Genomic DNA, 25,132 nt, shown 5'->3' with positions numbered 1-25,132 from the left:
CTCCTCACATTTTCTGACACACTGACTCATTATGTACTGGGCTGGCAGGAAGGCCTTGAGGTATGCACACTCACTTTTAGTTGAAGCTGTCCACCCTGGGTTTGAATCTTGGCTCAACTATAAACTGTCACCTTAGTGTTTCGCTGGTGTGGTGAGGAATCACTTTGTGCCATCCATCGGATGGATGTTAAACTGGGCATCCCTTCTGCACGCATGAGGTTGTGGATGCTAAATATTTTGCGGTGTCTTTTATGAAGAGGAGGAAAGCTATCACCAGCACCCTGGCCAAATTCCTGCTCTAATGTACAGGGGTGAACTGTATCAGCGATGCAGCTACGCCCTTAGAAAATGATGTGACCCGAAGGCATGTTCGGCGAGTGCCAGTAGAAGAAGAACCACTTGCCAACATGCACTTGTACAGCTCTTCATCCTCAGTTTTCTTTCCAAGAAACAAATTCTATTTAATACATTTACTCCAACTTTCATGCAATCGCATTGTGCCAAATTTAATGCTTCGGAATCATTTTAAATGATTCGGAATTAAATGTCACTCTTAGAGCCTACCCATTGCTTCGCTGATGGACCAATTCATCGTTGTATTTGCCAAAACTTTTGGGTGAGAAGAAGGAAGGGAAGACATATTTACCCATGCAGAGTGTGCTTTCACCCCTCACCCTCACCACAACACCCCCCCCCTCTGCCCCCACTCCATCCACATCCGCACGTCCCGCTCCCCCCCCCCCCTGCCTTTGACCCTCATTTGTCCTGATGTCCATTCCTGCGAGAAATGTCTTGCACACGATGCCAGGCTTCAACAGGCCCCTTCATTTTTTTCAGGAGGGGGGGGGGAGAAAGGAAGGGGATCAAATTTACCCATCTGAAGAGTGCTTTAACCTTAGCGTTTCCCAGATAAAAAAAGGAAATTGTAATCATCTCTGCCACCACCACCAGGTGGCGCTACACGGTACATATTTACAGAGAGAATTTATGCCCCTCCTCGTGCCCCCCCCACACCCATGCATGAATCTATGGCCACATAACCTATGTTAATCCCCACACAAAGTTGTATTTGCACCCCGAGTTTGGAGTTTGTAACTTAATAGATCACACACACACACACACACACACACACACACACACACACACACACACACACACACACACACACACACACACACACACACACACACACACACACACACACACACACACACACACACACCTAATGCTCTAATTGGTCAACGGTCTTGTATGTCTGCAGGGTGTAAAGGGTCTGAATGGCATTAAGGTCTGAGGGGTCTAAAGGGACTAAAGTGGTTTAAAGGTATCAAGGTTCTTGGCGTCCAAAGGGTATAAAAGGTCTAAATGGTTAAGGGATCTAAAGTGTTAAAATGGTCTTAAAGGGTCAAGTGGGTCTTTTGGGTCCTCAAGGACTTTTGGATCATCAGGGTCTTTGGGGACTTTTTGGACTTTTGGTTCCTCATATCAGGAACTTTTGAGACTTTTGGGTATTTTGGGGTCTTAAAGGGTTTTCAAAGGTCGAAGGGGTCTCAGCAGTCTGAAGGTTTGAAAACTACATTCCAAGAGAATGTAATTAATAGACGTACATGTTTGACGTCAGCGTGCAATTGATGCTCAAACAGTATGTAATTAATGGACATGAGGTCACATGGCTTCATGTTCGGACTGACCGTGTTTTTGTTTTTCCTTCAAAACAGTTATATTTATTAACCTCCGCCATCTTCGAAGATGGATGGAGGTTACTGTTTTCACCCCTTTCTGTTTGTTTGTTTGTGAACAGTATTACGGAAAAACTCCTTGACCGATTTCGACGAAACTTGGTGGTGGGGGTTAGGTATGGTCCAAGGATCATGCCATTAAATTTTGGACTTGGTCCCCCCCCCAAAAAAAATTTTGAGAAATTTTTTTTTTTGCATTTCTACATGTTTTAAGTGATTTCCAACCTCCCCCCCAAATTGTTTTTACCCCCCCCCCAAAAAAAATAGAGGGAAATTTTTTTTTTTTTGCATTTCTACATGTTTTAAGTGATTTCCAACCCCCCTCCCAAATTTTTTTTACTCCCCCCCCAAAAAATAGAGAATTTGTTTTTTTTGCATTTCTACATGTTTTAAGTGATTTCCAACTAAACCCACCCAAAAAAAATTGTTCGAGAAAAAACAATTTTTTTTGCTTTTCTACATGTTTTAAGTGATTTCCAACCCCCCCCCCAAAAAATGTTACCCCCCAAAAAAAAATTGTTAGAGAATTTTTTTTTTTTTGCATATCTACATGTTTTCAGTGATTTCCAACCCCCCTCCAAAAAAATTGTTACCCCCCCCCAAAAAAAAATTGTTAGAGAAAAAAAATTTTTTTTTTGCATTTCTACATATTTTAAGTGATTTCCAACCCCCCCAAAAAAATTGAGAATTTTTTTTGTTTTTACATGTTTTAAGTGATTTCCAACCCCCCCCCCAAAAAAAAATTGTTAGAGAAAAAAACATTTTTGCAACTTTTTTTTCAACAAAATTTCGATTTTTTTATTTTTTTTTTTTTTATTTTTATTTTTGCATTTTTACATATTTTAAGTGATTTCCAACCCCCCCCTCCCCCCAAAAAATATGTTGGAGAAAAGAACTATAACTGTCAGCACTGTTGACATCATATTTAATGAATAAGATATAAGGTTCACTTGAGTGACCCAGCAGTATTGGCGGCGGAGGTTTTGCACTCTCCCGAGTGCTCCCACTCTAGTTTGTAATTGTGCAGGAAGAGAAACGTGAAGACGTAACACTGTTGCCAAAGGAACTTTGGAAATTGTATTACCCTCTGCCACCGCTAGGTGACGCTACACCGTACACATTCACGTGGAGAATACATTTACATAGAGAATTTACACCCCCTCCCCCCTTTCCCCCCCCCTTTCCACTCACACCCTCACATCAGGCTGTAGCCACGTAGTCAATGTTACTCCCCCACCCCCACAAAGTTTTATTTATACCCTGAGATTTATACTCTGAGTTTGGAGTTTGTAATTTAAAAGATGTGGCATGTGGCCATGCATAAGGAAGAGATAGACAGACACACAGACACACAATGATGTGTATATATATATATATATATATATATATATATATATATATATATATATATATATATATATATATATATATATATGTGTGTATATATATATATATATATATATATATATATATATATATATATATATATATATATATATATATATATATATATATATCATGAGTATGATCTTTCAAGGAAGAGATTGTGGGAGATACTGTGAGATTATATTTTGATTCGAAACTTTTATAACGATCAAAGATAAATGGATGTGATGCACACTTTGTTTATCAGAGAAAAGGCGACCAAGGTTTGTGACAACAAGAATAGACGCTGCGATTCAGTTTGCAAGGGGCTTTCGAGCAAAGCTCAAAGTTTGGAGCCTGACGAACTTGGTGAAATCTCTCTCTACGCTGTCAACAACCTGAGAAGGTACATGCACTTTCAGGACTGTGGCTTGCAGTCATCTCACTTCCATGGAACCTGTACAACTAATTCAGAAAACACTTTGTTTGTTTGTTTTAATGTCTCTGCCAACGAAGTTGCCGGAGACATTGTTTCCGGTTGTCCGTGCGTCCGTCTGTGATAGGTTTTCGTTACTGCCTTAACTCAAGAATGCTGAAGGGAACTAAATCAAACTTGGTACAAGTACATATAACGATGTAAAGACAAACAGATTAGATTATGGGGTCATGAGGTCAAAGGCCAGAGGTCCCATTAGGTAAAAAATGTGTTGCTGCGCTAACTTGTGAGCCATTGATGGGATTTTGACCGAACTTGGTTTCAGTACACATTATGAGGCAAAGAGGAACTGTTTAGATTTCGGCGTCGAAGGTTAGCGGTCATTTCAGGGAAAAATGTGTTATTTTCGAGCAGCTGAAGGGATTTATATCAAACTTGGTACAAGTATGTATAATGTTGTAATAATGTTGGTGGGGGCATATCGGTAAACGTGACGTTGAAGGGTGCCATTCTAGTTTTACTTTGGTTTGGAGAATTGTATTGCTCACACAGCTTGCACCTCCGTTTATTGGGAGAGCGCAAACCTCCACCAGGCTGAACAGTTTATGTTTTGTAACCCACTGATCGGCCAGATCTTCATCCAGACCTCCAAAATATCATTTGCTTGTTCTTGTCAACTCCCCAACTCATCCACCAGGTGATGTCATAACCCGCCCATAAATTTTTGAGATATCATGCTGTATATCGTCTTTGGCCCCATCTCTCATTGGAGAAGAATCATTTGTAAAATTAAAAATTAATTGTCATTTCCGGATTCGGATATTCACCAAAATCAAATGGATTTTTCCTTGTCACACACCCAAACTGGCCACCAAGTTTCGTCCATAACTTTTTGAGATATCCTACTCAGACATACAGGGGTGAAAACATAACCTTCGATGGCAGAGGTAATAAATTGCAGCTGGGAATTTTAAAGCAGAATGTTGTTCATCTTTCGGCTGCTCCCGTTAGGGGTCGCCACAGCGGATCATCCGTTATGATCCGCATACTGATTTGGCACAGGTTTTACGCCGGATGCCCTTCCTGACGCAACCCTGGTCGCCTCTTACGACACAGGGATCAGGATTTGGGTTTCGCCATGATTCCAGGCTGCTCTGCACCCTGCCCAGTGCAGAGCCCCCGTCCTCAAGCGATCCTCCAACCCAAGCCTCCGAGTAGCCGGATTACAGGCGCACGCCACTACGCCCGGTATTTTAAAGCAGAATGCAGTATGTTAATTTGCATTTGGATTGACGTCGTCACGGTTTCAAAGTGAATGTTTACGTGGATATGGCATTTGGCACTAATCTAAATGAGGTTTGATATAACTGTGGGACAGTGGGATAGCTTGGGTGGCATCCTCAGGAGGGTAAGGCTGACTATATATGCTAGCAACGTGCTGACATGCCTGACGTTGGAAGTCAAAGGTATAGCAAGCTGTTTGTATGATGTATGCTAACTGCTTTCGGGTTCTTCCAAGTCCAACCAATTGATGTGTTCCGTGGCAGGTATGGATTTTCCAAGGAGTATTGTGTTGCAGCACTGTTGCACTGCCATGGCGATATCGGAGCTTCGCTGGAGTTTCTGCTTGCTGCTTGCTTCGAACAACGTTTTCAGGAGAAGCACGAACCGGTGCTGCCTAAGGAGGTGCTATTGACCTGGAACAGTGTTGAAGCCTGGCAGGAAGAGGTCACTGCTCTGTCATCTATATTTGGTAAACATTTTGAAGAACGCATTCCTGGAAGAGTTTGGATCCTGCGCTTGGAGCTTCCCCAGCTGACGAAGAAGTTCCAAGGTAAGAGTGACCTTGTCGTGCAAAAGACTGAGCCACTCAAATCTCGGCCGCTGTGCAAATATTTCTTGAAAGGTTGCTGCCGCTATGGGACAGTCTGCAACTCGCGCCATGAATCCCCCACTGGTGGGCACCAGAAAACTGAGACAAAAACAGAAACCCTGTATCACCTGGAGGTGCGCATTCCCAAGAACAGTTTCTACCCTTGGCAAGCACCTCTTGTCGCTTTTGCTTCGGAAAACCCATGCTTACCCCCGAGCGTATGCCTTCACCTCTCTGATAGGTTGTACAGTGAAGCCTTGATCCTCGCACGGGCTGGGGTGCCTGCTGTATTTACACTTGCCAACTTGCTTGATGATGAAGATATTCTAACCAAAGCTTTGGCCTTACCACCACACCCCTTCAGTTTGTCTCGAACCCTGAAGCAGCACCATTCTGGCCTACACGGGTATGTACAAGTAATCACAAACTTTCTCATGTTTGAAGTGGAGCACCTTGGTTCTTTTGCACAAAAGCGATGCAAAATGGTGGAATTTTAACTTCCCCTCCACTCTTTACATCCTCCTCACCTCCCCTCTCTTCTCCAGACAGTTTCTCTTTCTTATCTCCTTTCATACCCATCCCTTTTCTTTTTCACTTCTTTTTCAAAAATTCACCCATCCTCTTTTTCTCCACACTCCATATGTAGACAACCCTCTGAATGGTATTCTATTGGCTGGCAAGATGGTGAAGAGGATTGCACACTCACCTGGGTTTGAATCACTGCCCAGCTATAAAGTGTCATCCCGGTGTTTCATCAATGTGTGTGCACCGTCCCTCAGATGGACATTGAACTGGGTGTCACGTCTTCCGACATTAGTTGGTGGACGTTAAAGATCCCACGGTATCCTTCGCGAAGAGTAGGCAAGCAATCCCTGACACCATGAACAAATTCTGACTGCTGGGAAGGCAATTGCACACCACCCAGTTTAATCCTTGCCAAGAAACGATCAAAAATATTTGGAGACCCCTGGTATAAACGATAAAGGCATTTGTTGCACTCTTTCCATGTAGAATGTCAAATGTTTTTGCCATATTGAATCTGATGTTGGCGTAAGATTAATCTCCCGGCAGCATTGGTGTCCAAAAAAAATTCCCGTAGCATATCTTTACCCAAGTAATCATATAAATGCATGTATTTATGAATATACCATGTAGCATGGAAAACTGCTTGGCCAATTTCGCTCAAATTTTGCATTTCAGCTTTGAGAACCCGGGGTCAGCTCGTGGGCACGAAATACCTCCCTTCCCCACCCCTCCGTGAGAGTGGGGAGACCACCTGCAATTTTCGCCTGTGCAAGTGATTTAACCACTGACCCCTGCCAGAGGAAGGGGGTATTGAGGGTGGGCAAATGACAGACTTGGCACAGTACAAGTGATTCGCTGACACCATGTTTCGCTCCCAGAGGGAGTGGGTATTATCAGTAATGAGGTTCTAGAATAAATACAGATTGTTTTCCTTTCTTTTGACTGGTTTTGAGAGTGATGCTTGATAAATAATAATAATGATTATTGATGACTCGCATATTCACAATAAAATAAGATCAATAATCAGGAGAATTATCAATGTATGAACATCTTTCTTACCAATTTAATACATGTGATTGCTAACGTTGATGGGGTGTTCATAAATTTTATATCTCTGGGGAATTAATTCTGCTGTTGAAACAGTTTCATTTGTTTCTCTTAAATACTTGCATAATAGCTTTCATTGTATTCTTCCTCCCCCACCCCCCTGCGCACCCACTCCCCCCCCCCCAATCCCATGAACTTTCATTTTCAGCAGTGAAGGCTCAGATCAAAAGTCAAATGCTGGTGCAAGTTGGATTGAAGAGGATGAGGAGTTTGTTGAGATTATGGAGGATTATGATTATGATGATGAGGAGGAGGAGGAGGGGGAGGAGGAGGAGGAGGAGGATGGTTATGAGGATGAGGTGCATGACTTTGACATTGAGAATGATTATGTGCTGGTGGATAAAAAGGATGAGGAGAAACGTTGCGAAAAGCCTGATGTTCCCGTGAATGTGATTCCCATTGTGCCTCTGAAAATGTCGAGTGATGTGCACCTCTTCAAAGCAAAGAAGAGGTGGGAGCAGAACCCAGATAACATTCTCAGAGCCAACATACGGCTCTGTGAAGACTTTCAGAAGAACAAAGTGAGATGGGTCAATTTATACTTTTGATCATTTGATCTATAATAATCGGTGTTTGTTTGCAACCTTTTGATTGGAGATTCATCCCTCGGAAAGGGGTGAGAGGGTTATACAATAACTTTTATTTTTCTCATTCTTTTTTTTTGCACGCATGCTCTTGCAAGTCGAGCAACAAGTTCCGTACCATGTTGGCGGATCGCATGAAACTTCCAATCTGGACGAAACATGAGCGCATTCTTGAACTTCTGAGAGTTAATCAAGTTGTTCTTGTGAGCGGCACGACGGGGTATCCTTCAACAAATTTTCACCATGATGATGCATGCTTATTTTGTCAGTTTTTTTGTTTTGGTAATTTGCTGCAGAATAACAGTTTCTTTAAAATAAAGAAAACTGCTCCATCCTCTTAGGTGCGGTAAGACGACACAGGTGCCTCAATTTATTCTGGACGAACATCTGAACGGCCGAGCTGAGGAAGTTTGTAACATAGTGTGCACACAGCCTCGCCGTATCTCTGCCATATCGGTGGCGGAACGTGTGGCCCATGAGCGCGTGGAATCCCTCGGAGTTGCTGTGGGGTATCAGATCCGTCTGGAAAATGTGCAGGTGATGAAGGACCCCTGGTTGTATCCTGCCATCTTGCAGGTCACCCTTTGGAAACTTATTAGGGCAACAGCTTTGGTATTTGGGGTGATAGTAGTTGCCTTATTTTTCTTTTTTTTGGAGATTATGTTTTCTGTGAGCTTATGTGCGAGTTGTCCCAAAAATTCTGTTACCCTACCTTTAACTTTTTAAGTCAAAGGTCGAGTTGATTGCAAAGTGATATGTATATATATATATATACCATCTCATTATTTTTTGATTTTCCTGGGAAATGTTTCTGACACCAATTTTTATTTAGTTATTTATTTTTAAATTTTGGAATGAGAATAATGTGGAGCACCAAGGGCGTGGTTGTGGTAGACAGCCTCATTAAAGGAGACATCCAAACTCTTCATCTTAATTTGATGTTGATGCAGAAGAAAAATTGGCATAAAATTGACCAGTTGTAATGCTTCCTGAAAGGTTTTACAAAAGTTTTTTTTTTCCAATAGATTCCCTGATCAAAACTTTGGCTGCTTGCAAAACAAAGTGCATTGAAGAGTATATGGAGATCACGCCAAATAAAGTTTATCAGTGTTGCTATGTCTGTTACGTAGGCGGTGTCACTTGAACATGCTCCTGAAAATGTGAACAATGCAGAGTACTCTCATTGTGGATCTTTTGTCTTTCTAAACTTTTGTTTCCTCCTTCATGAGGCAAATGATAAATGTTTCTGCATGAATGGTTACATCAAGTTTGTGTTTTTATGCTGCCAGTCAACGTCAACACGCCTCCTGTTTTGTACTACCGGGGTGCTTCTGTGCCGTCTTGCTAACGATCCAACCCTGCAAGGCCTCACCCATATACTGGTTGATGAGGTGCACGAGCGCAGCGAGGAGAGGTACATTTGCTCTCTTTGCAAGTCTTGTCTCCGAACCAGCCTGTCCCCGCACAGCGGTAGACTGGGTCTTGCAATGGCTATCCAGGGCATAACTTTTTATTTTTTATTTTAATATATAAACCATTTGGGTTTTTGTCTTCAAATTTTCAGCAAACCTTTTATTATGGGAATATGGAGGATGTTAATTAGTAAATTTGTACTATTCCATTATTATTATTATTATTATTATTATTATTATTATTATTATTATTATTATTAATATTTTCTATCGTTTTTGTCAAGTTTTTAGTTTGGCTACAAAGTGGATGGGCTTTGCATTTTGAAGTACAAAGCCAATTATTGGGATACAAAATGTAAACTGTTCAGCCTGGTGGAGGTGCAGGATGTGCTCTACCGAGTGCCATTATAATTTGTATTAAATCCATGTTCACACATGTAAAAAAAAATGATAAACTATTGGTGTACAAATTTTTTTTTTGGTATATACTGGTGTACATCATGACTTGCGGTTAATGTCCCAGGTTCTGATATTATTATTTTTTTGCACCCCTGCCTCCTTTTGATTTTGAGCTTGGGGTCTGGCTGTTTTGATTACAAGTCAAGTCTCATTGTTTTCACTTTTAATTCATCAAAAGGAGGTATGACCAATGTTTTGTGGTTCCTTGCAGTGACTTCCTGCTGCTTGTGTTGAAGAAACTACTGGAAAAGAGGAAAGATTTGCATGTCATTCTCATGAGTGCTACTCTAAATGCTGAAGTATTCTCACACTACTTTGGCAGCTGTCCCATTGTTCAAGTACCAGGTATTGTGTTTTTTTTACACACACATATATATATATATATATATATATATTTTTTTTTTTTAAAGCATGTTGCTTTGAAAACAACTTTGATTTTGTTTGTGCATGAGAATTTTGTTTGGCAATTTTTGAAAGATTTCATTTTATTCGGTGAACTTTTAAAATGTATACAAGTAAGGATGTAACAGTTTTTCTTGAACTTGCTGAAAGAGCTTTTTTCTTCAACTTGAACAAGGCAATTCTGGAATGAGAGGATCATAGGACCTCAAATTTTGCTCTGGCCAGACTTGTAGGGCTCCATGTGCTCTCTCAGGTTGTTGCGATATGCTGTCCAACAACTTCTTTCCTTAAAGGTCCCATGACACTCAAAAGTACTGAAATTGCCTATATATATATATATATATATATATATATATATATATATATATATATATATATATATATATATATATATATATATATATATATATATATATATATATATATATTGTTACGAATTTTGGCCCGTCCGGCGTGCGATCGGCCACGTAACTCGAATCGTGACGCGTCGCCCTCCGGAACGGACCATTCAGTCGTGACCCTCCTGGAACTACTGCCAGGAGCCAGCAACGGGTGGGGGTTTAACCTCACCACGATCGTGCCAATTGCCCACCCGCGCAGGATAGGGTTGCTCGCCAAATTAGACCTACCTAAGTACCTGCGCGAGTGGTCGACCGGGCGATCGTACCTCGCCGCAGGTCGACTTTGGACACGAACCGCTTAAGCGGCTCGTTCCGTGCTGCAGGGATAACCGAGCGGAGTTATCGTCGACCTCGACGGTTCAGATTATTTACCGGGTGTTTTAAACCCACTATCAATCCCTTACGTCTAAGCCTGGTGTTGGCTTAGTGGTTAGGGTAGCGGCTTGGGATCCAAGGGTCCTGAGTTCAAGCCCCGTTGGCTGCTGAATTAACACCAGGGGGTTGACTCAGCCTGTCATCCTTCCGAGGTCGGCGAAATGAGTGCCAGTGTACTGGTCCCGGTGTATGCCCCGGTTAGAATAGGTGTACCATATCCCTGTGTGTCGTAAGAGGCGACCAGGGTTGGCGTCAGGAAGGGCATCCGGCCATAAAACATTGCCTCAAGAAAAAGCCAAACCCCTGCACAGCAGGGAAAAATGGCTGTAAAAACGGTCATTTTTTTTCTATATCCATCCCTTACGTGATGCAAGATGGAACTTTCAACAAAGGAAAGGATGAAGCGAAACGGGAAACAGTTCAACAAGCAAGCACCTTTATTTCACATATACAACACACGCACGTAAGGCAGTAATGCAATGTGCAACAAAAGCCAAATGCAACAAAAGCAAAAGCACTACTACTGACTATAATTATTTACAACACAAACAATTATACTTGTCGGGACTCGGCGCCACATTATTCATTCAAAATAAACAGGAAAGACCTCCCCATAGGCAGGGAGGTAGACGGGGTCCGTGGACCAAATGTGCGTGGAACCTGGAGGAGCGGCCAGGTCCACGAGACCGAAAAGGTCTTACCCGCGTCCTCGTGACGCGATGGCGGGCAAGCCGCAATATCCGCGCGGCTGTGCCCCGACTCCGTGCCCCTGGCGTGGTCGGTGAGCTCTCTCCGGCGTGCTCCGCGCAAGCACTGTTTGGTCAGCACCACGGTTAGGGTGGGGAACGAACGGGGCCACCGGCACTATCTCAGCGCGGATGGGGGGGGGGGTTGATGCTCAGGGTCGAGCGAGGGGAATGGCTGGCTGGCTTAGTCGCTTGTGAAAGCGAAGGTGGCTCGATTCCAGCGACGAGATGACACCTACGACGAGAAAAGCGACCCCCACACTCCTATGAGTTCCACACAGACTCGCGTCTTTTATAGACCGGGGGAGGAGCCTGTATGCAGATTCGCGGATCAAAACGCGCTTGGAGGCGGGGCCATGCCACCCGACGTTCAGCCATTGGTCGGGCAAAAAGGGGCGTGAAGCCTTCCTGATCCGTTTTCCTCTCCTGAAGGGAACGCATTCACAGCGGGTTCGGAGGTGGGGCCATGCCACCCGATGCTCAGTCATTCGATGGAAGAAAAGGGGCGTGAAGCTTTCCTGATCCGTTTTCCTCTCCTGAAGGGAACGCATTCATACCCATGGCTCGACGCGTTCGGCATCAATTACCGAACGGGCCCTGGACAGCACGACGTTTGGTGTTGACTGGTGGTGTGGTTGATGGTTGTGGAAGGAGAAAGGCGAAGGTGGTGGGGGGTTTGCTGTGGTGGTTTGGTTGTTGGCGGGCGTCGTTTGGGAATGGCGGTGAAGCGATGTTTGCGGGATGGAGTTGTGGAGGTAAAGATGTGAAGGTGGTGGTGTTTGAGTTGTTGGCGGCTTAATGGTCCAAAATAACGATAGAGAAAGAAAAATGGCAAACTCAGTGTCGCAGCCCGGATGAATCACACATATTCCCTCTAAACAACAGGTGTGGGCTAACTACACATGAACTTATCGATATATCTCACCTGAGGACCCTTTATGGTGTATTGCGAATTTCCGTGTGTGTGTGTGTGTGTGTGTGTGTGTGTGTGTGTGTGTGTGTGTGTGTGTGTGTGTGTGTGTGTGTGTGTGTGTGTGTGTGTGTGTGTGTGTGTGTGTGTGTGTGTATGTATATATATATATATATATATATATATATATATATATATATATATATATGTATATATATATATATATATATATATAGATATATATATATATATATATACACACATACATATATATACACACACACACACACACACACACACACACACACACACACACACACACACACGGAAATTGTGTGTGTGTGTGTATATATATGTGTGTATATATATATGTATATATATATGTATGTATGTATATGTATGTATGTATATGTATATATATATATATATATATATATATATATATATATATATATATACACGTCCTATAGGAGTTTTTCATCGTGATTTCTGATCTGACAATTTATTTCACCATACTCATTTTGTAAAATGTAAAATAAAATAAAAATAAACCTCTTTGGGAACGCCCCTAAAAATTCCGCCAAAATCCACTGAAAGAGGTGTAACCCACATGACGTCATCTCCAGAACAACAAAGGCTGCACGTAAATTACTCGGGTTGGTGGTCTACGTGATTGTATTGGCTTCCTGTGTGTTTCCACATTCGATTGGTCGACTCAAACGCTTCGTTCATTTCTGCTTTCAAAAAAATCAAACATTTGGTTTTGAATAATGGATGACATGGACTTTGATTTGTCTGGTAGCGACAGTGAGTGTGAGAGAAATGAAGGATTTTGGTCTGAATCAGATTGAGAATTGTCGGATAACGTAGTCGCGGGAGGTGAAGTTCAGGCAGCTGGAAATGGAATACGGCCTTACCAGTTTGAGCCCGAAGCAGGACAAGCAGAGGAAACTGGTGATGAAATTCCCAGCATTCATGATGATCGGGATGACATCGAAGGAAGACTTGGCAATAACAACTGGTTCGACTAAATCCTATTCGTAATTCAATAATGTAAATTTGACTTTGCATACTGACTTTGCATATTTGCATACTGCTCGATATCAGAAATATTTTAGTGAGCTGACGTGACCAGCACAGCACAGCGCAGCGGGCATGTTGCACCGCGGCGTATGAATCACGAGCAAGGCCAGCGCATGCCATCGGCTGTATATCTCCACGCATAAAATGAAGCAATCTCGCTGTCCGGATACGATGAAAACTTGTGTGCGGAACACGCCTTGCGACACAATTATCTGGAGTAGTCCGATAAATCTGACGTTCTGTTGCATTTTTATTTATTTTATTCCTACTGTCGTCATGTAGCACCAGTAGAAAACAATGAAGAAAAGAGAATAATAAAAGAAAGCTACAGCACGTCAGATTTATCGGACTAGTCCAGACTCTAGAGTTGACAAGTAACTTGTATTAGCATGCACAAAATGTATAAGTCAATGCGTAAGAGTCCCGAGGCTATGAGGCCGTGTAATAGGACAGATAAATTTGTCTTTCATCGTTGTGCCAACATATTTTTCCCTGTTCATTTATTTCAGCATTTTGGCTAAATGTTAATAAATAGCAAGCCAATGGAAGCAGTACCTTCACTTTAGAATAAACCCATGTATGTCGAGTGCAGCCATACCTGGCTTGCATGTATGTGGAATCGTACCTTTCCCAGCAGGCTGGTTTCAACGAACAATTCAATAAGCTGCAAAATGTGGGTGCAGGTTTTTCACATTGTTTGATTTTAAAATTATCTCCTTGTACTTTGAAATGATGCAATATTAATCTTTAGTATTTTACTTTTATGTCCCTGTAAGTTTCTTTTTTTAATGGAAAGGTTCAACAGTCACATTTTATATTTTGTGGACATGGTATAGCCCTTTATTGTGCATACATGTATTGGATTTGTACACGACTACGACAAGGTAGTAAAGGGATAAATAATTGCCTCGTGAATGTTGTGCATACACGGCTCAGAAGCAGAATTTCTTTTCCGCGAAACAATCACAGGAATTAAGACGATCAGTGACATAGCAAACGCATGTGCACAATGCATTTGTACGTGCTTAATACGGCGCGCGACGTCTAATCAATCCACTCTGTGCGAGTCGTGTTCTGGAGATGACGTCAACGGTCACGTGACCTGCGGTTCGCTGAACTCCACTTTTTTGAGAGGTGGGGCATAGCAAGTTGTGAAAAGCACTTCAAACGTTCGAAATATTGGTCTAATTATACCATTGTTGATTTTAAAAAAGAAACATGGGTGATTTCTTCACTAGGAAGGTCAAGTTAATATGTAAATAACCAGAAAATTTTGAGTGTCATGGGACCTTTTAGCGGTCGCTTATATTTTCCTACTTATTTTACTTATTTTGCTCATGTAATGGTTCGAGCGTCCGCTCCAAGTCTGGGAGGTCAGTGGTTCAAACCCCGTCCAAGTCATACCAAAGACTTTAAAAAATGTATGTGTTGCTTCTTTTCTTGACGGTCAGCATTTAAGAGGATAGGGCATGGACAGAAAATGCTGGGAAGGTAATGGCAAACCACCCCGTATAACCCTTGCCAATAAACTTATTCGGCAGCACCAACGCTCTGTAAAGAGTATGGTACATCAAAATCTAAACATTGCAGCTGAATGACATATTGGAACACTTTACCATTGCAGCGATAAAGGCCCGGTCACACCTTGACGTTTTAGCCAGCGATGGCAACGTGTTAAAATGCATGTAAAACGCTGGCTTACGTTGAACTTTTGATGTTTTTTTTTAAAGATTCGGACGTATTCATAGCGACTTGGTCTTATGTATAACGCATTGGTAACTACACAGAACGTTTCGTTGTGTTATAGATAACTTATACCAACGAATGCTGAACCTGTTGTCGGCCTACACAACCGATGCCCAACGATAGTCTAACTTAGGCATAGCGCATTGCACGCATCGCCGACGATGTCGTGGCGTAGCCTATTAAAAGGCTGACGCACAACGATTCGAATCATAACTGCCGTAGAAATGGAAGGGTCAAAATCGCGGTCACACCTTGGCGATCTTGCCAGCGTATGCCGACGTAACAAAAAGTGTGTCTAAAACGTTGGGGCACGTCGAATACGGTATGGGTAAGTTTGGTGTGCGCGAGTAGAACGCTAAATACGCTATCATAAGTCGTAGTAAGTAGAGTACGTCAAGAAATTTTGAACATGTTCAAAATTTTACGACGTACTCGGCGTATGACACACGTTCGCATGCGATGGGGATAAGTTTTACACACGATATGTGGACGCTTACACACGTCCACAAAGGCTACTTATAAGCTACTCATAAGTCGAAACACGTCGCGGTAATGACTTTTTTTTACGCGAAACTTATTTCTAACTTATGTTTGACGTGCTTTGAACCAATTCTTTACGTAGCCCCAACACACATCGACGTATGTAGACGTATTCCAATGACGTCTTCCGGTCGACAAAAAAAATAAATGAACGTGTTTCTAGGTTACAACTGCCATATAAAGACGTGTTCCCAGCGGTTTTGGGAATTGGTATATAAAAATGGTGTTCATAAAAGGGGAACCCAACAGTGTTTTCGAGTCCTTTTTGAGTCGATGTCCATGTCAGCAGTAACAGTATCAGTATCAGTATTAGTATTAGTATTAGTAGTAGTTTGTTCATGTTGGCAGTAGTAGGTGGGTGTGAGGGGGAGGGTGTGGGTTATGATGGATCGTCCTTGCGTCCGCGTGTCCACGGGTAGGTTCATAGGCTGCCACTCAACGATTTAAATGGCTGCATCTCCACTATTGAAAGTAGACGCTTGCGCTCAACAATTGGATTTTTTTTACACTCAACGACTTTTAAACGGTACCACTCATCTAGTTTCATTGTTTACAATGAACGATTTAAATTGCTGTCACTCGCCTTTGTTTTTTTTTTTTGTTTGTTTTTTTTTGACGCTGGGGTTTGGAAATTTGAAGCGTTTCTTCTGAACGTGTTAAAACGCTCAAACTCGACTATTTTAAATAGATGCTGCCGATGGACAATTGGAATCATAGCCAAACTAGACATCGAAGTGTGAACATCCTCGTCATGCCGAAGAAAAGTTTGAAGAATGCTGCAAATAAGTGTCCTGGCCGTGGCCGTGGACGCTAACGCAAGGACGATCCATTATACCGACGTCTTTCAGCCTATGAGTAACTTAAAAGTAACGTCTGTCGATGTGTGGCAACGATCGCGTAACGTGCCAACAACACGTTAATCATAGGTAGGAAATAAGTTTCGGGTACGCTAAACATTACCTCGGCGTGTTTCAACTTATGATTAACTTACAAGTAGCATGTGTTGATGTCTGTCAACGATCGCAGACCGTGCCTACAACTTGTGGCCAGCATAGCGGAACGTGTGAGTCATACGCCGGCATACGTCGTGAAATTTCAAGCATGAAAAAATTTGAGGACAACCGAAAAGTACAACGTTTAAAGCCAACGTACAACGACGTATGGCAACGTACTACGACGTATGCCAGCGTGCTCTCAATGTTATCAAAACTTACCCATAACGTATTCAACGTGTGCCAGCGTTTTAGAAAAAAAAATCAAAAATCGGCATACGTTGGCTAAAACGTCAAGGTGTGACCGGGCCTTAACCTGGACACCAACTCTCAGAGCCCTGACACGAAGCAACTTAAATTCAGACCATTGAAGTGTAAATCGTCTTCATTTTTGTTTGTTTTATTTATTTTCCTGTTGTTGTAGTACCTAGCAGTAGGAATACAATTATTTTCCCAATGGTCATATGGTAAAACATCCATCCCTTGTGCCATACTTTTTAATTGGAGATTAGGTATAATCGAAACAATCGTACGTGTCTGTGTGTGTTTTTTGCTCTTAAAATAATTAATTTTTACCTGATTTTGGTGTATTGGCGTAAACTGCATCTCAGATTGTCATTTTTCAGCCATTTCCTCTTGCACCTGAGACAACTATTTATTTCACTTGTATAACTGTTGTTTACTTTTTGGCCAGGCCACACATTTCCTGTGAAACAGTACTTCTTGGAAGATGTTATTGGCAAAACTCAGTGAGTACATTTTTACCCTGCACACGCAAAGTGAAAAGTGTGATTAAGCAATTGGTTCATGTCTGTCCGTTTGTCTGTCTTATCAGTTTGATAGTCAGTTTATGATTGAGGAAGAACTTATTTAAATTGATTGTTATATTTTGAACACGTTTTCGGAACATGAACAGTAAGACCAGTATTTCGTTTTACCGTACTTTGGCTTTGAATTTGTCCTGATCGTACTTATGCAGAGAAGTGAGATATTTTTATCTTGCCAAAACGAAGTTTTTGCAAGATATGTTAGTCAGCTTGTATGTTTTTTTTTTTGTTTTTTTTGTCTGTAATCACGTATAAAAAATTCTGCAGAGCACAGTTATCATTGGAAATTTTTGTAACTTCGCATATCAGAGGCCTATAGAGGTCCCTTTCAGCGCATAAAATTTTGAAGGTCAAGGTCAAAGGTAAAGGTCAAGGTCACTTTGTCGCAAATCAGGGGAGTCGACGAAACCCTTATTTTTTGAGGAATTTTGATCGGATCGTCTTCAAACTTCATGGGAATATAGTTCATGGTCTGGCGCTCAGCTGATTAATTTTTGGTGGCGATTGGCCTTGACCTTCATGGTTAGTGCCTCAGGTCAAACATATTTGACCCCAAGGTCAAATTTTCAAGTTTTAGGAACCATATCGTGTATTACCTCAAATTGAACACCTCGATGAGTGCTTTCTAGATATGTCAAGCTTGAGACATTATGACATCATTTGGTGACGTTATGAGGCAAAAGCATATTTTTCATGGTTACTCTGTAGAACGATTCTCATCGGAATCTCTCGTAGGCAGATATTCCTCAAGGAGTCGCTCCTGGTGGATAGCAGCTCTGTTCACCTCAGTGTGACCTTAAAGAAGTCACACGTGGTCACCTTTTGGCAAGATACGGGTCACCCTGAGGGTGGCATTGGTTTTTATTACTCTGTCTGTCTGTCTGGCAGTCAAACAAAATTGAAAATCATTGCCAACATGAAACTTAATTTTTTTTATTTTTTAGGATATTATAAAGGACACAAATAACAGGCACGAATATCTAATGTAACGTGCGTGTTAGGGTGATGTGAAAGACACTGGATAAAACGGCTGTAAAACCTGGAATTAAATAATTTATTTGCCTTTAAACATTTATTTAAATTGAATGATGTACAGGATTAGCGGATCCCACTTGTTCGCGGTTCATAAAATGTGACTGCTACATTCACGGCCATGTGCTTTCACGTATTCGCAGTTTTTCTGACCTTCTACATTTGCGGCCCTGTGCTTTGTGTATTCGCAGATCTTCATGGGATTTTTTTTTGATTTTCCCTTATGAATGACTAACCGCTGGAACCTATTCCCTTTTTTCCCATTGAAACAATTCCCCGACATTTTGGATTTGACATTCGTGGAATTTTTCAGGAACGTATTCCCCATGAATATCATGTATCATGAATATATTCCCCATGAATATCATGTAACGACAATACTGGAACACCGTAGAACACAAATTGCCTTCATAATACTTCCAAGGACCATGTTATATATTGATATGTAGCATTTGAGAGGGTACAATATTGTGGTGAAGATGAGGCTGCCGATAGCTATTTATGATGCCAATTGACGCTGTGTTCTATGGTGATCGATAAAGCCACCATCTCCTAAACTGCGAATCAATGTCTTATTGCAGTGTATAAGACTACTTCAGTAGTGCTACAATTCCAGATTAGAAATTTTTTTTTTGACCTATATTTAAAATCATTATTTTATTAAAATTGAAGTATCTTGAACACTGCACAGGTTATCGTATTCGAAGAACTCTCTCATGTTTGTTTTTGGGAACGGGGAGGAGGGGTGGTGGGGGGGAGGGTGGTGTTTGTTGCCAAATAAATCTGTCCTTCCACTGCAAGATAAAAGGTCTTGTAATGGGTGGTTGAAAATTCTTTAATGCACGAAGTAACATACTACGTGCCATGATTTGTCGAGTCAATCGTCTTTCATAACGCAATTGCAATGATGCATGTTTGTCCTGATGTGCATTTTAGCTACGTATTAAAGGATCGGAGTCCATATATGCGGTCCTTACGGCGTCCGAACGGAGCGGGTAAGAAATCTAAACGGGCGAAAAGTACAATGCAGGACCTGGAAGAAGAGTTTGAAGAATTGGTGCTTGGGCCTGTGGTCGTACCTGAAGATAGTCAGCCTGACCACGACTTGACCTTGACACAGCTACAGCAGAGATACCAAGGTACATGGGGTTGGCTTGGGATTTTCAATGTCGTCATCATTTTTTTTTTCCATTAGATGTGTTTAAATCTTATTGCAGCTCGACAAAAAAACTCACTTCGCTGTTTCCCCCACTGGTTCCATCACCTCAGACCAGATGTAAATATGGAATCTTCCATTGTGATGTTTGACCAAATTATTGGACATTGTCAAAAAACAAGCAATCGGGAATTTGTGTTGCTCAGGTTGCAGCAAAACGGTGTTGAGGACGCTGGCAGCTATGGACGTGGAAAAAGTGAACCTTGATTTGATCGAAGCATTACTGGAATTTATCGTAAATGGAAATCATCCAGATGGACCAGGTATGGTCAGAAACTTTAGCCTTACTTTCTGATGCATGAATAAAGACCATTCGTTCACCTTTTCTTTTTATAATTTCATTTTATACCGAAATGAACTTCTATCCTATTATATTTAACAAGGCAATTCTCTGCATGGATGAACATCTGAAAATCATAGCAAAAAAAAAGGAAAACAGGGCAAGCCTGATACCCATCAAATTTTGCATCCGTGTTGGTTGTACCATTTTGCCTTTTTACCTCTGCCACCAAGGGTGGAAGGAAGTTGTTTTCTCCCCTGTTTGTTACTTGTGAAAATGGAAGATTTTTTTCAAGTATATTGGTTGGTCTTGTGCACTATTCTGTCCCTTTGTATGTTAATCACCTACAGGTCACAATTTTAAACCGATGGTCACAAAACTTCATCACATGGTACAGTTCGTCATAAGCAAGAAGCCCATTGTTTTTGACGTCAAAAGGTCAACATTGGTTAAATTGTTAACAACTTTGTCAAATTTCTGAAATCCTCAATTTTCATCCGATTGATTTGAAATTTGAAGAGATGCATATTTGGTCATTGCATTCAACTACCAATTATTTCTGAGGTCGACATTGGCCAAAGGCCAACATCAGCCAGATTTATAAAATTGTCAATTTTCATCTGATTTACTCAATTTGAAGAGGATTTGTGTATTTGGTCATTGAATTAAACCACCAATTGTTTTTCAGTCAAATTTGTTTTATGGATTTCCCAAGTATCGTGAAATGCACATCTTTCTTGGCTGTCTGTCTGTTTGTGTGCAGGATATCTCAAAATGTTGTGGACGGATTCGGATTTGGTGGGCAGGTTGGATGTGTGACAAGTATGAATTAATTGGATTTTGGTGAAGATTCGTATCCAGTCCAGGCTACTCAAATTTTTTTAAAGCGATTCCTCACCACTTCGAGATAGGACCAAAAACGATAAATATCACGATATCTCAAAAAGTTGTGGATGGATTTGGACGAAACTTCGTGGGCAGGTTGGGTGTGCAACAACAACAAATTGATTACATTTTGGTGAAGATTCAAAACCGGATCCAGATCCGACCACCAGAATTTTTAAAGTGATTCTTCACCTATTGAGAGATGGGGTGAAAACTATATATATATAGCACGATATTTCAAAAAATTATTTGCCCCAATATGTTCTACTGCATTAAGCATTTTGTGACGGAGGTATTCGCTCTCCCGAGTGCCCTTCTAGTTTTCATTGCGAATTAAAATACAAGTAACTGCCTTCATTCAAGATAATTTTGAGCTATACTATCGCAGTATGGGGTTCTTTGGCATATGCCAAACATAGTTTGTGCTGTACTCTGTGATAATGTGAAACGTTGACTTAAAAAGTTGTGTGTATATATATATATAAATATATATTACTTTGCTGCCTGGGTTAAATTGTTTTGTTCCGTTGCAGGAGCTGTGCTGGTGTTTGTGCCAGGATTTATGGAAATCAAAACATTGCTTCAGCAATTACAAACCAACCAACTGTTCAACAGTGGCCAAAGGTGCTTGATTGCTTATTTCTGTCACTCTGCAGTTATAATACTGTTTGCTGCAAATTTTTTTGCAATGGCGTTTTTGCACTTATTTTGCATGTGTACTGCTTTTTTTTTTTGTTATTCCTCCACAGTCGAAGGCCGGGGGCATCATGCCGTTGGGTAGTCTGGCTGTCTGTCAGATTTTTGTTACCACAGTAACTTGTGAACTATTTCAATCAAACTTGGCACACGTGTGGACTGTAATACGAAGACAAAGTGATTAGATCTTGGCTTTAAAAGATTCAAGGTCACAGACCTTTTGAAAATAATTTTTGCAGACGGTAACTCAAGTTAGAAACGTCTGATGGCTTTTTCTCTCTTGTGCTCTTTCTCCTATGACCCTCAATTTTCCTTGCGACCTTAAATTGAGATCGAGCATAACATAAACATCTCATGTGTTATGTTTGATCTCAAATTTAAAGAGGGTGGAGGCATATCCATGTATGCATTGACATCAAATTCTGCTGATCCATTTTGTATTTTAGCTTTTCTTTTATACCTCTGCTGACGAACTCGCTGGAGGCACTGTTTTTTTTTTTTTCGGGTTGTCTGTGCGTTCGTCCATCCGTGATAGGTTTTCGTTACGGCGATAACTTAAGAATGGCTGAGATGATTTCAGTCAAAGTTGGTACACATATGTAGATTGATGCAAAGATGAACTGATTAGATATTGGAGTGAAGAGGTAAAAATTCTGTTGCCATGCTAACTTGTGAACCAGTGATTGGATTTTGACCAAACTTGATACAAGTATGTATCATTATATGAGCCTGGTGTTGCCTTAGCGGTTAGGGTGGTGTCCTGGGATCCTGGGGTCCTGAGTTCAAGCCCTGTTGGCCACTGAATTAACACCAGGGGGTTGACTCGGCCTGTCATCCTTCCGAGGTTGGCGAAATGAGTACCAGTGTAGCAGCCAAAAGGCTGCACACGAAGGGAAGGGGTATTGATGAATTTATTAATTCTGGTATTGGTGTGGTGCAGGCACGATGGGCCTAATGGCCTCCTCCTGCGCATAATTTCCTTGTAATTCCATATAATGTGCAGATTTAACTGATTCGATTTTGGCATCAAGACGTCAGAGGTCATGTCAGGTTAAAAAAAAAAGGTGGGATTAAAAACCAAACTTGGTACAAGTATTATAATGACGTGGGCAGAGGCAAATCGGTCGATTTCACGTCATCTAAGAGTGCTGTTAATTTTTACAAACAAGTGGCGCTGTTGGAGCAATAACGATTTGTTCTACCATAAACCATTTTCCAGTTGTCCTGATGCTGCAGCATTCGCAGTTTTTTTATATTATTTTTTTTTTAATAAAGACTGCTCACTTGGTTCTACACACTCACATCCACAGTTTGAAAAATCTTTCGTCGGATTCCAATGTAAGTGGTGTTGTGTGTCAGCAGGTGTTTGCTGCTTCCTCTCCATTCATGCCTGAGCAGAGAGGAGCAACATGCCGTATTCCAAAAGCCTCCAGCAGGGGTCACCAAAATCGTCATCTCGACAAACATTGCAGAGACGTCTCTTACGATTGACGATATCGTGTACGTGATCGATACTGGTCGCATGAAGGAGAAGCGGTAAGGAGAAATTGGTGGTGTGGTGGAATGCCTGCATTTCATGAGTGAGTGCTGTTTTCTTAGACTTAGAGGATGCTTCTCATCCTCTTGTGCTCGTTTTTGTTCTTTGATGTATGATGCAGACGTCATTACATGTGTACCATACCATTCAGCTCTGTTTGCATGCACAAGTCTGTAATCTGATGTGTTGAACACAGTTTCGACCCAGCCAAGAGTATGGAGAGCCTGGATGATACGTGGGTATCACGAGCAAATTCGGTGCAGCGATGTGGGCGTGCCGGACGTGTTGGACCTGGTGTTTGTTTCCATTTATTCACAAGTCATCACTTCAATCACCAGCTGTTGGCTCAGCAGGTGCCTGAGATTATGAGAATTCCGATTGAACAGCTGTGCCTGCGGTATGTCTAAAGCCCACTTGCTTACCGTACTGTTTCGCACATGATGCATATCTCTTGATGTAGCTCATGTGCAAGCTGTCCTGGTGTCAACATGTTCAATTGTTTTGCTAAAATATTTTGCTATTTTGTTTTGCTATTTTGTCTCAATCTGCCAGGCCAGGATATTTCATTTTGGCATATTGTAAGGGAACCCTATCACCTTATGCAGGATATGTTAGCATTGTTCCTATTCCAGCTATCCCTTTTCAGCCATTTGTCCTGCCGTACCTACTCGTGTGCACCAACATTCTTTTTCCTGCCTGTAATTTATATAAGCTCCTCATGTAGTGTGGCTGTCATGTTGCCTTGAGATTCCCTCGGATCAATGTTTAAGAAAGCTAGTATAATGTTGTTTTGCAGAATCAAGATCCTGCCGGCTTTTCAGAATCAGACGCTTGTGGATGTGCTTAACCAGCTAGTTGAACCACCGTTGCCCGAAGCATTGGAGAATGCCATTCAGCGCCTGCTTGACATCGGTGCACTAGATAATGAAGAACAGCTCACACCACTGGGCTACCACCTTGCCTCTCTCCCCATTGATGTGCGCCTTGGCAAGCTTATGCTTCTGGGGTGTATCTTCCATTGTCTGGACCCCGTGCTCACAATTGCTGCCTCCCTCGCCTCTCGTTCTCCCTTTGTAGGTCTTGAGAACTTTCTCTTTTGATGGTTTAATTTGGCATCTAATGGGAATGGCCTGCAATAATTCCAACGTACACGAGCTATCAAAAGGGATTGTTTGTGATAAATGGCCACCCAGTTGATATTTGCCTTGGGATCCCACCTCCTGTCTTGAAATTCCAATGGTGCAGAAGGCAAGTCATGTCAAAGTCTATTTTCTTTATTTACTTGCAGAAATCCAGCCTCGAGGAAGAGATTTTTGTCTAATATTACAATTGCCGTAATAACTAGAGCGGCACTCAGTAGAGCGCATACCTCCGCCAGGCTGAACAGTTTACGTTTCATTTCCCACTGATAGGCCAGATCTGCTGACCTGAACCGAAATGTAATTGGCTTGTCATCAAACCAACTCATCCACCAAGTTTTGTGATAATCCATCCACAACTTTTTGAAATATCGTGCTATACTGTATAGTGTTTTGACCCCATCTCTCAACGTTAAAGAATTCATTAAGAATTAAAAAAAAAATTCGTATCTGGATTCCGATCCTCACCAAAATCGAATCAATTTGTCTTCGTCACACACCCAACCTGTCCACCAAGTTTCGTCTGAATCAGTCCATAACTTTTTGAGATATCGTGCTAAATATTCTTTTTATGGTTGGGGTGCTGGGCTTGGGATCCTGGGATCCTGAGTTCAAATCCCCCTTGGCTGTTGAATTAATACCAGGTGGGTTTGACTCTGCCTGTCATCCTTCTGAGGTCGGCAAAATGAGTGCCAGCTTGCTGGTATCCTGCATCGGAGGGGCGACTCGACCAGGATTGTGCTCAATAGCCAAGGAGACTGCTTTGGCAGCAACAACGCTCTGCACAGAGTATGGTCCCAATGGATGAATGGATGGATTCTTTTT

At 41.7% G+C, this 25,132-nt stretch overlaps 1 protein-coding gene across 11 annotated transcripts in view; it reads left to right on the top strand.

Moving 5' to 3' along the window:
- Positions 1–25,132, top strand: part of DHX57 (DExH-box helicase 57) — an 80,276-nt gene that overhangs the window by 22,974 nt on the left and 32,170 nt on the right. For 10 of the 11 annotated variants that reach the window (XR_015057290.1, XR_015057289.1, XR_015057288.1 and 7 more), the window contains exons 3-16: positions 3,373–3,510; positions 5,088–5,819; positions 7,194–7,566; positions 7,728–7,849; positions 7,971–8,166; positions 8,919–9,043; positions 9,712–9,845; positions 17,390–17,444; positions 19,491–19,693; positions 19,917–20,033; positions 21,469–21,559; positions 22,994–23,167; positions 23,365–23,565; positions 23,965–24,241. Coding sequence is in view for 3 of the 11 variants with exons in the window: in XM_085877419.1 (XP_085733545.1) it covers positions 3,373–3,510; positions 5,088–5,819; positions 7,194–7,566; positions 7,728–7,849; positions 7,971–8,166; positions 8,919–9,043; positions 9,712–9,845; positions 17,390–17,444; positions 19,491–19,693; positions 19,917–20,033; positions 21,469–21,559; positions 22,994–23,167; positions 23,365–23,565; positions 23,965–24,241 (2,938 nt within the window). In the remaining 8 variants the exon portion in view is untranslated. The remainder of the gene's footprint in view (positions 1–3,372; positions 3,511–5,087; positions 5,820–7,193; positions 7,567–7,727; positions 7,850–7,970; positions 8,167–8,918; positions 9,044–9,711; positions 9,846–17,389; positions 17,445–19,490; positions 19,694–19,916; positions 20,034–21,468; positions 21,560–22,993; positions 23,168–23,364; positions 23,566–23,964; positions 24,242–25,132) is intronic. The other variant, XM_085877420.1, reaches the window with a different exon arrangement.

This window comes from Eptatretus burgeri, chromosome 4 (genome assembly GCF_056783735.1).
Source record: "Eptatretus burgeri isolate ZD-2024b chromosome 4, Ebu_testis_v1, whole genome shotgun sequence".
NCBI classification, from domain to species: Eukaryota; Metazoa; Chordata; class Myxini; order Myxiniformes; family Myxinidae; genus Eptatretus; species Eptatretus burgeri.
The sequence above is the reverse complement of the archived record's forward strand: the minus strand, read 5'-3'. Positions and strand labels throughout refer to the sequence as shown.